This window comes from Pelodiscus sinensis, chromosome 9 (assembly GCF_049634645.1).
Source record: "Pelodiscus sinensis isolate JC-2024 chromosome 9, ASM4963464v1, whole genome shotgun sequence".
NCBI lineage: Eukaryota > Metazoa > Chordata > Testudines > Trionychidae > Pelodiscus > Pelodiscus sinensis.
Window position 1 is genome coordinate 23,656,532 of NC_134719.1, and position 15,052 is coordinate 23,671,583.

The 15,052-nt window shown below is 45.3% G+C and overlaps 1 protein-coding gene across 3 annotated transcripts in view; it reads right to left on the reverse strand.

Moving 5' to 3' along the window:
• Positions 1–15,052, reverse strand: part of SLC44A5 (solute carrier family 44 member 5) — a 227,271-nt gene that overhangs the window by 82,091 nt on the left and 130,128 nt on the right. For all 3 annotated transcript variants that reach the window (XM_006130408.4, XM_075936275.1, XM_006130407.4), the window contains exon 2: positions 13,015–13,063. In XM_006130408.4, the coding sequence (XP_006130470.1) occupies positions 13,015–13,063 (49 nt within the window). The remainder of the gene's footprint in view (positions 1–13,014; positions 13,064–15,052) is intronic.

Genomic DNA, 15,052 nt, shown 5'->3' on the forward strand with positions numbered 1-15,052 from the left:
CCCGCACCCCTCTGGCTCTGCGCACCCCAGACCCCCAGCCCTCCTATGTCCTTCAGTCCCCATGCCCCTCTGGCTCTGCGCCTCCGATTCTCCACGGTGAACCCTGCTCCTCCTGTTCCCCGTGCCCCCCGGCTCTGCACTGTCCCTGCACCCTGCTCCCCCTGTGTGCAGGTGGCTGGCAGGGAGCGGTCTCTCAAAGGGGTTTATGAAGGGGATGGTTTGATGAGATAACATGATCTTGGTAACTAATTGACCATTCATTATCAGTGGTAAATAGGTCAATGGAGGGATGATAGGAGTTACTATAGAGAACTTTCTGGGTGTCTGGCTGGTGAGTCTTACCCACATGCTCAGGGTTTAGCTCATCGCCATATTTGGGGTCAGGAAGGAATTTTCCTCCAGGGTAGATTGGCAGAGACTCTGGAGGTTTTTCTCCTTTCTCTGTAGCATGGGGTACAGATCACAGCTGGAGGATTCTCTGCATATTGGGGTCTTCAGAGTATTTGAAGGCTTCAATATCTGAGATATAGGTGAGAGGATTATTCTAGGAAGGGGTGGGTGAGATTCTGTGGCCTGCACTGTGCAGGGGGTCAGACTAGATGATCATAATGGTCCCTTCTGACCTTAAGGTCTATGAGTCTATGAGTGAGGGGTGCTTGTCCATAGGGAGGGGCTGGACAGGGCAGGGAAAAGGCTGTTGTGATCCAGCAATGAGTGAAAGGGGAGGGGGAGTTTACTTGAAGCGCCTTTGCCTTTATGGAAAAAAATAATTAAAATGATATTTGCTATTTATAGGGCTAAAATGCTGGGACAAAAACAAAAACAAAAATTGAAAAGTGCAAATGTGTAAAAGCAAACAAAAAGGGGGGGAGGGGGCAGCCAAAAATTTTTTTGCTTGGGGTGGCAAAAAACCCTGGTTTGAGCACCATGTGCAACCCCCCCCCCCCCCAATAAAAACCTGAATTGTGGTGTGGATCCTTTGGAAATCAGAGTCTCAGGACCTGCAGCGGTCCATGGACCACAGATTGAAATCCATAGTCTCAGAGGCTTGTCATTTAAAGTTCCCATCATAAACTTATTGTAGATACCAACATGTTTTGCATGGATACTGGGTAGGTTACCAGTCACATTATGCCAAACAGTTAAACCCTGCACAGGTGGTGTCCAAAAAGAATCTGAACTGAACCATTTATTTGCAGTCCATCAGATGGCAGCGGAGGACATCTATTTAATTTAATTTAATAGGTTTGCTTCTGATTACTGGTTCTGAGAAGTTCAGTGAAGGCATACAGAAAATATAGATACTACTTGTACTGTGTCAGGCACTCTATTTTGTGAACAACATTTAATATTCCGTAAAAATCGGATAATTTTATTAAATATTGCTTGGAAAGATTAGCTGCAGCAGTGAAGAAATGTGGATTGTTTATGGAGCCACAGTCCAAATTGTTTACATGTTTCTTTACTGGCATCCACAAATTCAACAATGCCTGTGATATCCCTAAAACAAAAATTGGCTTATGAAAACATTTCCAAAATAGGCAGTTCCTAGTATACGGAACCTTAACTTAAACTTCTACAACTCTCATATTTGAGAAAACATTTTGCAACTTTGGTTGTTATATTGAAATGTTATGGCCTGTATTATACAAGAAGTCAGACTACATCTAATGGCCCCTTCTGGCCTTGGAATCAAAGAATTCTTATGTTCTAATTAATATAGTAGCAGGGCCCAAAGTCCTCTGTCAAGAACAGGATGCCACTGCAACTCCGCACTGTACACAGGTCTCTCCCCTGAAAAGGTTATCATCTAATTTGATATTGGTTTCTATTTACATTTGTCATTTTCATTTCTTGTTTAACTTGAATACATGTTTCAAATGACTCTACTGTTTTACAATTACATTTGGTATTAGAACTTGAGAGGGATCTAATTCATCCATACTTAACATATAACCCCATATAGCCAACAGTTCAAATATTGTCTCCTGGTTTAGATATCAGTAAAACAAAAACTCCCCCACCGCCACCTGATCTTTTATTACAGGTCATGGTTCACAACATTGCAACCTTTTATCCTAATCCTACACATGCATCCTAGAACTGGGCTACCCCATGCAACTGAATAACACTAAATTAAAGGTGAAGAAACTTAAAAGCACCTTCTGGTTTGTGCCTGTGGGATTTTGACATACCTGACTACAAGCTGGGGAAGAGATACCCAGCTAAAGATGAACAGCACAGCACTAAGGGTGTGTGTGTGTGATTCTGACACATAGCTGACTACAAGCTGGAGAAGAGACATCCAGCTATAGATGAACAGCACAGCACTAAGGGGTGTGTGTGTGTGTGTGTGTGCGCGCGCGCATGCCTTAAAAATTCACCTTGCATGTGCAGAAATTAAAATGTTACCACTGGGGGAAGGGATGCTGGTGAGGGATGCAGAATTCTTCTAGTGAATGGGGGGTAGGAAGGGAGAGCAAACTCCACAAAACTCCTCTAGGACCACAGCTGCAGCAGGCACAGTGGAACTTCTTCTGCCTTAGGCCTGGAGCAGTTCTCTCTCCCAGGGCAGCAGTGGAGTGAGGAGCTCTCTTGCTCTCCCCTTCACAGACCAGGAACAGGAGTAGTTCTGTGTGTGTGTGTGTAACCCACATACCTAGGCTATGTCTACACTCACGGCTTCTTGCACAAGTATGGCTGTTCTTGCTCAAGAATCCGCAGAGCGTACACACTGCCTGCCCGCTCTTGCACAAGGAAATTTACAATATGGTGTGGTAAGAGAGGGCTTCTTGCATAAGAGCTACGCTCTTTTTTAACAGGAGTAAGCGCTCTTGCGCAGGAGCTCTTGCGCAAGAGGGCAGTGTGGACGCTCAGCAGGGATTACTTGCGCAAGAAAGCCCTATGGCTAAAATGGCCATCAGAGCCTTTTTGCGCAAGAGAGTGTCCACACTGCCATGGGTGCTCTCGCACAAAAGCACAGCTCGCACATGGCAGTGTAAACATTTTCTTGCTCAAGACTTCTTGCACAAGTACCCTTGTGCAAGATGTTCTTGTGCAAGAAGCCGCCAGTGTAGACATAGCCCTCGTGTGGTTACTGAGCAATGAAAGTGGTACCTAGACCACAACAACAGTTAAGATCAAGAGACGGCTACAGCATGGGCTAGGAGCCAACTGGCTTTTAGCTCAGAGAGTAGAGGCTCCCATACTCAGCTCCAGAGGTCCCAGATTCAAATCTGCCTGGTGGCGGTTACAAGTGGGGGCTCATCCGGGATCTCAACTGGGTCTCTGAAACTCAGGAGGCCCTTCCTCATCTAGGGGAAGTATGTAACCTACATACCTGGGCTATGTCTACACTGGCAGGTTCTTACGCTAGAAATATGCAAATGAGGCTAAGCATGGAATATCAAAGCCTCATTTGCATATCTAATGAGTGGCCATTTTTGCGGAAGAGGTTCTTGCGCCTGAAGGAGCTGTCTACACTGCCACTTCTTGCTCAAGAAAAGCCCTCTTGCTCAATGCCGCTACGCTGATTATTTTCAGGAATAACGGCATTGCGCAAGAGGGTTTTTCTTGAGCAAGAAGAGGCAGCGTAGACAGATCCTTCTTGCGCAAAAGCCTCTACTGCAAAATGGCGGCTCATTAGATATGCAAATGAGGCTCGGCGATATTCCACGCTTAGCCTCATTTGCATATTTCTGGCGCAAGAACCCGCCAGTGTAGACATAGCTCTAGTGTGGGTACTGAGCAATGCAAGTGGTTCCTAGACCACAGCAACAGTTAAGATCAAGAGACCTCTACAGCATGGGCTAGGAGCCAGCTAGCTTTTTAGCTCAGAGGGCTCCTATACTCAGCTCCAGAGGTCCCTAGTTCAAATCTACCTGGTGGTGGTTACATGTGCTCACCCAATTATTGAGAGAAGCACCCCTGCTCCCACCCCACACATGCAAAAATGCCATTTGAGTATGCAATAGTGCCATTACTAACTTCCCATTTATCCTCCACTATAACTATGGTTAGCTATTTACCTTTAGCAATGTGTTTCTGCGGGGTACACTGTCGTTAAGCAGAGCGCTCATGATACTCTACTCTGCTCGATTCCCTCAGTGAAAAATCTGGTTAGTAGCATGATAAGAAACCAAATAGAACATGTAAAGTGGCTCTTGGGTGGAGTTGGGGATGAGGAATTTGGGATACAAGGGGGGCTCTGGGTTGGGGTCGAAGAGTTCAGGGTAAGGGAATGGTTCAGGGTTGAATGGGGGTTGGATGCAGGAGGGAATGCAGAGTTCGGGCAGCGCTTATCTATGGAAGCTCCCGAGAAATGGCTGGCAGGTCACAGGAGCTCTGCATGCAGCCTGTGCCCACAGGCACTGCCTCTACTCCCATATGTTGCGGTTCCCAGCCAATGGGAGATGCAGAACCTCTGCTCAGAGCAGGGTCAGCACACAGAGCCTTCTTGGCCCCCCCATGTGCCTATGGGCCACAGAAACCTGCTGGCCAATTGCTGGGAGCCGCACAGAATCAGGGCAGATGGGGAACCTGCCTTATCTCTGCACCCCCAGACAGGGCCTCAGTCAAAAGGGCAGGACTGCAGGCAGCCAGCCTCAGCATCACCCAGAGCTGCATGGAGCAGTGCTCCAGCAGCAATTTAAAGGACCTGAGGCACCATCCACTGCTGTACTTGTGGCAGCAGTGGCCCAGAGCCCCGGATCCCATCTGCTTCCCGCCCCCTCTGGCCCCCTCATTGATGGGCCTGCACCGGGCCACTCTATCCCTCTGTAGGCAGAATCAGATCCGTGTCCTGTCAGTCTGGACAATACTATGAATAATGAGCCTGCAGACAACTAATTTGTACCAGTATTACTCTATACAGGTGGCTGTATATAGTATAGCAGACCCACCCTTGGCTGGTATCCATGCTTGTGCTCACCTCTGCTGCACCATGTTGAGCAACAATATGTTGAGGACTCAGAGTGAATGCAAGAGGGAAGCAGGAAGGGGCACAGGATGTGCAGTGCTCAAGAGTGGAGAGAAAGAGGGAGAAGACTGACAGAGTGGGGAAGGGACAGAACGTGTGTGGGGAGGTGGGAGGGTTAGAAATGGAGAACAAAAAAATGATAAAAGCAGAGAAAACATAAGATAGTGGAGCAGGCAATGTCCTCTCTTATCTCTCCCCCGTGGCCAAGTTCCTCTTATGCATACCTTTCTTACTTAACTCCATCCAAACTACCCCTTATGAAATCCTTAAATTACAAATACATCCTCTATGTAACTTCATGTTTACATGTCATGGCCATACTTATGAGCAATCTAGTCCCCCAAAAGGATGACAATAAAAAAAAATCTAGGAAATGGAAAGCGAAGGCTACTGCTATCTCAATTCATGTCCTTGATCCTAGATTCTACAGGGGTTTTTTACTGCAGTGAGGGACCTTGGTAACTTTTACAATATATAAAGCCTTACAAGGCTATATTTTGATATTAATATGTATTGCACTTAATACGGTAAAACATTCCAAAAGCTGACACTTAAATTCCTCTGTACACACACAGATAGACACCCATTCAAAGTCTCATTGCCAAATTTATGAAGACAACTCTTATATTGGGATTTATTCCCTAAACTAAAATTCATGATTTTTCATTTATTTCCAATCTATCAATTTTTGGAAGGGAAAGGAAAAGAAGAGAATACATTTGTGAGTGAAAAAGAATGGTGCATGTTTTAGGGACAGTTTTGAATATAACTATGTTGCAGTTTTCATTTTTGTCATCAGTTTTCCTGCTGAGAAAAATAAAATTGATAAATAATTGATGGTTCTCTGTTATTTACTCTGTTCACCAAGAAGGTGGTAAATGCCAGTGTCAAATATATTTTCCATGTTGCATTTGCATTCAGAAAAAAATTAGCAAAGAGATGGTGTGGAATTGCTGTATTCAACCCAGTTTTACTCTCTCCTACTCAACCCACTTGAGTGTTAACAGACACACTTTCCCCTGCAGCACTGACCACTAAATGCACTGGGGTCAGATTGTACTGACAGGAGATTTTGTAACATGTTTCAGAACTAATATATTTCTTCTAGTTTTAGGATGGATACAGCCCTTTTCTTTTTCCTGACATTTCCATTTTATGCTGCATGTTTTGACAGAGGACAGAGGCAGGCAGTCTCAGAAGGAATAGAATGAGAACTGAATAAATTTAGAGGACCGCAGTATGTTAGGATAGCAATTAAAGATGTCTTCTTTATAACATCATCTTAAAATTAGCATGAGATGTTTGACCAAGAGTCACTCAGCACAACTATTACATTTTAATTCTTTTAATTCAAATAGCTTTTTTATAAAACAAAATACCCATAAATGACAGTAGTGGCCAGGCCTATACTCTTAGCCCTGGTCTATACGAGAGAGCTAGGTCAACATAAGACAGCTTACTTTGACCTAATTCTGTAAGGTCTTGTCTACACTACAGATAAGATTGAAGCAGCTGCAGTTGATCTTCCGGAGTTCAAATTAGTGGGTCTAGTAAAGACACACTAATTTGAGCTGAGAGGGCATTGCCATTGGTGCTGGTAGTCCTGCTTCCATGAGGACTAAGGGAAGTTGAAGAGAGAGTGTGCTCCCTTTGACTTCCCATAGTGTGGATGGTGCCAAAATTCGAGTTAAGATACTTCAACTCAAGCTATGCAATTAACATAGCTGAAATTGCGTATCATAATTAGAACTTATCCCCCTACTGTAGACCAGGGCTCAATGTCTACACGAAAATGCAGCTCCCACTGATGCACTTCATCCACTACAGACTCAATAACTCCACTTCTGCAAGAGGTGCAGCACATAGGTCAGGGCTGGGCAAAATATGGCTCAGGGGCCAGATCTGGCCTGCTAAGCCAAAGGATCTGGCCCCCGGACCACTCTGCCAGGACCCTCAGGCACATGCAGCTGCTGTGGTTTAAAACTTGGTCCCTGCGTTTCTCTGCTCTGCAGGGAGGGGGAGGCTTCGTGCGATCTCCCCTCCTCAAGCCCAATCCTCAGCTCCTATAGGTCAGAAACAACCGGTCAATAAGAACTGACCTCAGCCAATCTCTAAGCGCCTATTGGCTGGATACAGCCAGCTAATTAGAGCTGAGAGATTGGCCTGAGAGACTGGGGCAGCTGCAGTTGAGAGGCACATGGAGGGAGCAGCCTGTATTTTCAAGTAGGCTGTGGCTGCGGAGTCCAGCTTGCCCGCCGGAGACACTTAGGTAAACTACTCCCAGACAGTGCCTGCCTCTGGCACTTCAACTCCCTCCCCTAGATCACCATCCAAACCCTCTGCCCCAGGTGACAACTGCCTCCCAGATCCTGTACCTCCTCCTACACCCCTACCCGAGGCCAGAATCCTCTCCTGCACCCACACTCCCTCCCTGACCATACACCCCAATTCCCCTGACCCAGATCACAACCCCCTCCTCCACCCAAACACCCTTTCAGACCCCACACTGTCTCCTGCACTCCAGTCCCTGACCCCATGCACCCTTCTGCACCCAACCTTCAACCTAAACTCTGCACCCCTCCACAGAAAAGTGTGTTCCTTGACCACTTACCAAAATCTCGGAGTGGCCCCCCTCCACCAAAAATTATTGCCCACCCCTGACGTAGGTTGATGTAGTAAGGTCAACATAGTGTCAGTGTACGTTTACATGGGTTGTTGGTGCCTTTCAGAAGTCATCCCACAATGCCTCACGCTGAACTGGTGCAAACGCTCATGGTGAGGATATGCACCATTGACACAAGGAGCATAGTGTGGCCATGCAAAAGCAGTTTGATTACTGTGGTGGCTGCATATCAGTGTAACTTAGGTCAAAATAATTGTATAGTCTAGACTTGTCCTTAAGCTACTTTAACATTCCATTCACCCACTGCCACTTAACATTTTAAGTATGTGAAATCACATTACTCCTTTTAAAAGGGCAAAAAGAAATGGAAACCCAGGGATCATCCCAGCTAATGAACTCATGGCAGAAAAATCTACCTCAGTCCCTGTGCCACATTCTGCTCTCCTGAAGATAAAGCCATGGGATGGTAAAACAAGCATCTCAATACAGAGGTACTGAGCGTGGCTTGTAAAAGGAATGGATCCAGGTCAGTGAAGCAACCACATTTCTCTTCAACCTACATTCTCCGCCCTCACAACTGCGTTCTTTGGAAGCCTTGATTTTCATTGCCTCCTTTCCACTGTTGTCACACCTGTGTCCTAAACTCCACATGATAACAAGATGTGGGTAGGAGAGTAGGTGCAGAGGAGAGTTACTGCTGGTTCTATCAGTAGCCACTTCTGATTGCACTTCTATCCACTTCCCAGGAAAGTATGCAACAGAAAACAGGCACTTCCCAGGTCAGCCTACCCTGTATTGATGATAATGATGATGATGAACTACAATCTACTTAGGATTCAGAATGACTATCAGATGCCAGGTAACATTTGCAGAACTGGCAACTAGCTGGGGTCTATTTAAATTGTAAAGAAATCTCACATTTTTGGTGGGTTGGTCATGACATAAATTTTGCAGCTATTTATGCTGTGACCAGCCCACAAAAAATGAGTGATTTCTCTGCAGCATTTCACAAACTAGGGGCTCCAAACCAAAAGAGGAGCATAAGCTTATTATAGCGACATACCAGTTTTGCCACTCTTACTTATGTGCCACGCCTAGTGGCAGTGATGCCCAAAGCTGGGCAGCCAGAGAACAGTGGCTTCTGGTTCGGCACCAACCTCTGAAAGCAGCGCTGCCACCAGCAATGGCACAGGAGGGTGGCAATTCCATACCATGCCACCCTTACTTCTGGGCTGCTGTTAGGAGCAACACAGCTTTCAGATGTTGGCCCCTGCCAGGAGCTGCTGCTTTCCATTATGCCTTCAGAGCTGGGCTGTTGGAGACCAGATTTCACAGACCATGATGGGACTATCATGTCTGCAAATCTGTTGTACCCCTAGCAGTTAGACTCAAAACAAAATCTTTGTATTGTGAATGAAGTACATTTTATACAGAATCATTGAAACACAATGAACGCCAATTTTGCACCATTATTTGCAGAGCACAATCACACATGGGCTGTGTCTACATTGGCACCCCTTTCCGGAAAAGGGATGCTAATGTAGACTTCGCAATTGCAAATTCCGCGGGGGATTTAAATATCCCCCGCGGCATTTGCATTTACATGGCTGCCGCTTTTTTCCAGCTTTCAAGTAGGAATAAGAGATCCTCCGGAAAAGGGCTTATTTTCTGGAGAATCATGTCTAGACTGGCGCTTTTCTCCGGCTTATCCCCAAGCCGGAAAAAAGCGGCAGCCATGTAAATGCAAATGCCGCGGGGGATATTTAAATCCCCCGCGGAATTTGCAATTGCGACCCGTCTCATTAGCATCCCTTTTCCGGAAAGGGATGCCAATGTAGACGTAGCCATGGAGTATTAGAAGAAGAAACCTTCCTGGGCCTCTGTTTTAAAGAGGCTCCTTTGCCCCAGATCTCAGTGGAGCTCCACATCTGCAGATCCTTTTGTCCAACTGAGAATTTAGAAGGAGTAAGGGTTGCAAACTGATGTTCAGGTGACTAATTAAGGGGGATGCAGCGATATGTATAAAATAGTCTACAGTTCTCTCTTTCTGTGAGTTATCAGCTTCTGTGGCAGCCAACACAAGATAGGCCACTATTATGACTATTTTTGCAACTACACCTTCAGATATTGCCAAGAACAACTTGGCAGCTGGGAATCTCTGGTACCTCCCATATGCAAAACAAAACACAGCTTTGTTCTCCTATCACTACACAGATAACCTATGAAATTACGACCAGTCCAGTCTATCAGAATTTACTAGAAATACATTTGTTCCCACCCACTATTCAAATACAGCTTTACACATTCTGTACCCAAGTGTGTACAAATGAAGACCAGATTTGCCTACCACACATTTTTAGAATTCTTGTTCATAGAGGCCAGCATTTCCCAAACTATGGGCCGCGGGAAAAAAATACCGGGCCTCAGCATGCCTGGTGGCTGCTGGGAGGGGAGCAGAGCGGGGCAGAGCAGAGCAGGCTGGGAGGAGGTGGCGGGGGGGGGAACTGGCCGCCGGGAAGCAGGGTTGGGGGCAGCAGGGCTGTCCTGCGGAGATCAGGGCAGGCAGGTGGCTGGCTGGCGGAAGCAGGGTTTGGGTAGTGAGGCTGTCCGGCAGAGATCTGGGCAGGCGGCGGCCAGCAGAAGCAGGGTTGGGAGCAGCGAGGCTTTCCTGCGTAGATCCGGGCAGGCAGGCGAGCGGGCAACAGAAGCAGGGCTAGGGATAAGAGGGCTGTCCTGCAGAGATCCAAGCAGGCGGATGGGTGGCAGAAGCAGGGTTGGAGGCTGCAGGGCTGTCCCGCGGAGATCGGGGAGGGCAGGTGGCGGAACCAGGGCTGGGCTGGGGGGGAGGGGGAGGTTGGCCGGGGGAGATCAGGAAGAAGAGGACGGGAGAACCAGCTGCCAGAAGCAGGGATGGACGGGGGCAGCGGGGCTGGTCACGGGGGAGGGTTGTCGGGGGAGCAGGGCTGACCGGGGGAGATGGGGGGGGAACTGGCCACCGGAAGCAGGGCTGGACAGGGGAGATTGGGAGGAGAAGCGGGATGTGGAGCGGGACTGACCCGGGCACATGCAGTCCCCACAGACCCTGGCAGACGAGTGAGTCTGGCTGGGGATTCCATTTTGCCCCCTCCCCACTCCCCATACCCTCCCTCGAGTAGTTACGAACTGTCTGGCAGGTAGACACACTCAGGCAGCGTAAGCACATCTACTAGCCAGGCAGTTCCCAGCTAAGGACTGATACACCTAATTATAATAAAACTTACCTAATTAGAAAATACCAGACATTTTATATGTCTGGTAATTTCTCAATTTGTTTCCCCAAACAAAATCCTCAAATACCAGACTGTCCGGTACAAAACCGGACACCTGGCAACCCTACCCCTCCTTGCACCCTCCCTCCTAGCCACATACCCTACCCCCAATCTGCTCCTGCTCCCCACTCCTGCAGCACTGGGTCCCCCAAGCCTTGGCCCAGGCTGGGTGGAGGATGCAGCCAGGTGAAACACTGAAAATGTATTCATTTTTCATTTTTTTTTATATGCGTTTATATTTTTGGGCTGCAAAAAACAGTACTGAAAAAAAAAGGGTTCCAACTAAAGTAAAAAAGTTTGGGAACCCCTGATCTAGCCAGCTTCCTATCCATCTTACAGTCCATTTATCCAATCCATATTCCCTTAAGTTGCTGGCAAGAATATTGTGGGTGACTGTATCAAAAGCTTTGCTAACGCTGGCACTGGGGTCTTTGGGAGGACCAGAAACAACGTATTTGAATATTCATCATTTGCTTAATGAATATGCAAATATGCAAATGAATGTTACCAGTCCTCCAATAGCTCATGAATGGATTTACTGGTCCCCATGACAAAAAGTTTGGGAACCCCTGATATAGGCAAAAGGTACGTTTACACCTCCTGTGTTGCTCTCCTACAGAAAGTAAAAAACTTCCAAAATCCCTGGGCCAGAAACAAATTCCACAAACAATGTCTCTCTTACTGCTGGTGACTGTAGGGAATTTCTCTTGGGAATCACCAGGTTCACTGGAGCCACTAGCTGGATTGCATTAGCTTGGAACTTTGGTGCAGATTGTTACGTCCAGCTCCATACTTACCTCTTACACCCCCTTCAAGAGGGAAATATCAGAGGGCTTTTTCTGTAACGTAAACATTTTGTTTTCTATCATTTTCCTATTATGTACATTATCTTTCTAGCCGAGATACTTATATGGTGCCCATCAGAGCATTATCTGAGCACTTCAAAGTCTTGAATATATTTATCCTCACAACTGCTCTCTGAGATAGGGAAGTGCTATTATGCCTATATTATGGCAGGGAATTGAGGCACAGAATGGCTCACTGACTTGTCCTAGAACAAACAGGTGAAAGAGCAAGGAACTGAGCTTGGGTCTTCCAAGTGTTAAGCTAGTTTTCTAACCACCAGCCCAGAGTGAATGTGTGAGAGCACAAGGGGACGATTTGGGGTAGAGAACAGTTTCAGCCAATAGTAATACCGATGTGGCCACTGGAATCCACCCTTTTTACAGCTAGAAACTGAAAAAAATACATGAAGAATTTGGAATGTACAGAGCTGGTTCTTTGATATAGGGAATTACTGTCAAAAGACAAACATGAACAGAAGAAAAAAATGCCAAGGAGAATCTGTGCTCCCATTTGCTGCTTTGTTTATTCTGAAAAAAATAAATATTAGGAAAAAGTGAAACTCCATAAATTCTAATTTAATTTAAAAGCAAAAGGCTTTTAAGACATCAGGAAAAAGATCAAGTCTCTGGATTGCATTTCTCCCCAGAGCATTATAAAATTCACTGAGCTTACACAGAGGTTTCTTTAAAAAGCTGAAATAAAATTTACAAGTAGAATAGCATAAATACTTGGTGTGGCAGAGATTGTCATGGTAACTGCACGTTTGTAGTAGTGAATCACAGAATAAACAAGTGGATAACACCAACCGTATGATTAGATTGGAACATTTGGGTTCTGATTGTGGAATCCTTGCTTTCCTAAGTAGGCCCTCCAACTTCAATGGGACTACTCATGTGCCTATATAATATTCATGTAAGTAAGAGCTGCCAAGATCAGGCCCTGGTATTAGGTTGTGTGCTTAATTCATACCAAGTAGTAACTTGCTACAGGAGTAGTCACACTAAAATTATAAGGAAGGTATTGGACAATGAAGGATATGGGATGGATTTTGGAAGTTCTCAGAGTACAGAGTACACTCACTCATTCCCCCAGCAATTGGTACTTTGTAATTATAGCAAGAATAAACTCTACCACTTTCTCCTGGTAAAAAGAAAAATATATGAGCCAAATCAAACATCATGACTCCATTAATGGCATTCTTAATTCTCTATTCACAGTAAAACTAATCAGAGTTTAACATACTAAATGAAGATATTTACCTGTTGTGAATAGGTCCTCTGAACTTTGGGTCAAATTTCCTTGGTTCACCTGCATTTAAAATAAGATATTATAAAAAACAGATCCTGGTAAAAATATTAACTATATTATTTTGGCAGCAGCCCTTCAGAAACATCCTTCCAAGATGCCCAGTGTAACCCATTCAAGTAAATTTGTTCTTAGGAACAATACCAGCATTTCATCACTTAATTTGGTCTGCTCTGATTGCAGCAGAGGTCAGAGCTTTGGGTATCTATCTATCATTCATAGGTACTTATTTAGACAGCACCATTACTACAGTACCTACAAGCTTCTATGAGGTAGGGAAATGATGATACGCCATTTTACAGCTATGAATGTGAGAGAGTCTGATCTGCCCAAAGTCATAAAGGGTCTGTGGCAGAACATATAACTGAACCCGTGTCTCCTGAATAAGAGACAAGTGTCCTAACCATTGGGTCACCCTTCAAGAAAGTTAATGATCTGGAGCCATGACTGCAGCTCCCATACAACCGCAGAATCTCTATGGAGGCTAACCAAATTATGCTCACTCCAGGGTCTTACCCCATGCAATAACTTTTATCGGAGCTAATGCCATATCATACAGTCAGCTCAGTTTGCCCTTCGCTTGCATAGGTGCTCATAGGAGATGAGGCAAGCTTAGAGACTCCAGGCCAGTCAAGTTGCCCAGCAGGCAGGAAGGAAACTTAAATGGCTCTGATTTTCCATGGCCCTACATATTCTGTAGCCATTTATACCAGTGTAAACTGAGTGAAACATTCTATCTTACTATTTGAAATAGTTAGCATTTATACTGCCTAACTTAAAATGTTAAAAATGTTTCTTGCCGAATGCTCTGCTCAATAAGAACATGCACAACTTTTGTTGTTGTTTTTTTAAAGGTTTTTGCTAATCCATCTGGCAATCCATCCTGCCCAATTACACTCCTTTACTCTGCCTGGCCCAGCAGGCCTTGCTGTGACAACGAAGTCCTCCAAAGACATCAGTGGGTGCAGTGCATGAGAAATAAGTGCATGGTCGTCAGCAAGCCTCACACCAGAGAATGTCAACCCTATTAAAGTGGCATGTTTTATAACAAAAGCATAACTGTATCTAGGCTGATAAATGGGGTTGAGAATGACAGCAACAGAAATAATCATCAGCTGTGATATAAATTATACCAGTAACTATAACCAGATATTCCTTGCTACACAGAAGCATTCACAAAGCCACAACATTCATATAATAATCTGTCTTCCTCTTACATTGCATAGAGCACAATCATTTTTCATTGTTATTGGGTGTTTATTAAAAAAATCAAAGAGGTCTTATGAGCATACGTTTTGTTATACAATACATCTGGCAAAAATAAAGACAGTAGAGTAATATTTTAAGACTCAATACATGGCTTATTTCTGCAGTTATTTAAAACAAGGCACTCTTCCCAATTAGTTTCTTCTAGATCCATGCTTAGTAAGAGAGAAAACGTTCAATGCTGTTTAATTCCTTTGGGGCTTGTAGTTATTTATTCCTAAAACTACTTACTAAGAATATAATTACAAGTGTTAATTTGAAATAAAATGCTTTTTTGAAACTCTCTCACCCCAATCCCAATTAAAAAAAACATTTGATACCTGATATTTTGCAGATTAATCCAGGTTTCAAATTAAGCTGAAAATCTGCTGCTGAAGTTGTGGTTTTGTTCATAATAAACCCCAGAGGGTTTGGAAGAGGGAATGTGTTATTAGAAAGAAACCAAAAATGACAATTCTTCAAGGATGCAGGAGGAGGTGAGGGTTCCGGCTGGGAGTGCAAGCCCTGGGGTGGGACCAGAAATGAGGTGTTCAGAGTGTGTGGGAAGGGGCTCTGAGTAGAGGCAGTAGGTTGGAATATGAGAAGGGCAAGGGTTCCAGCTGGGGCTGTGGGCTCTGGGGTGGGGTCATGGATGAGGGGTTTTGGGTGCAGGAGAGGGCCCCAAGCTAGGTACAGAGAGCGAAGCTAAGGGCTTTGGAGTATGGGAGGGGGCTCTGGCATCAGGTG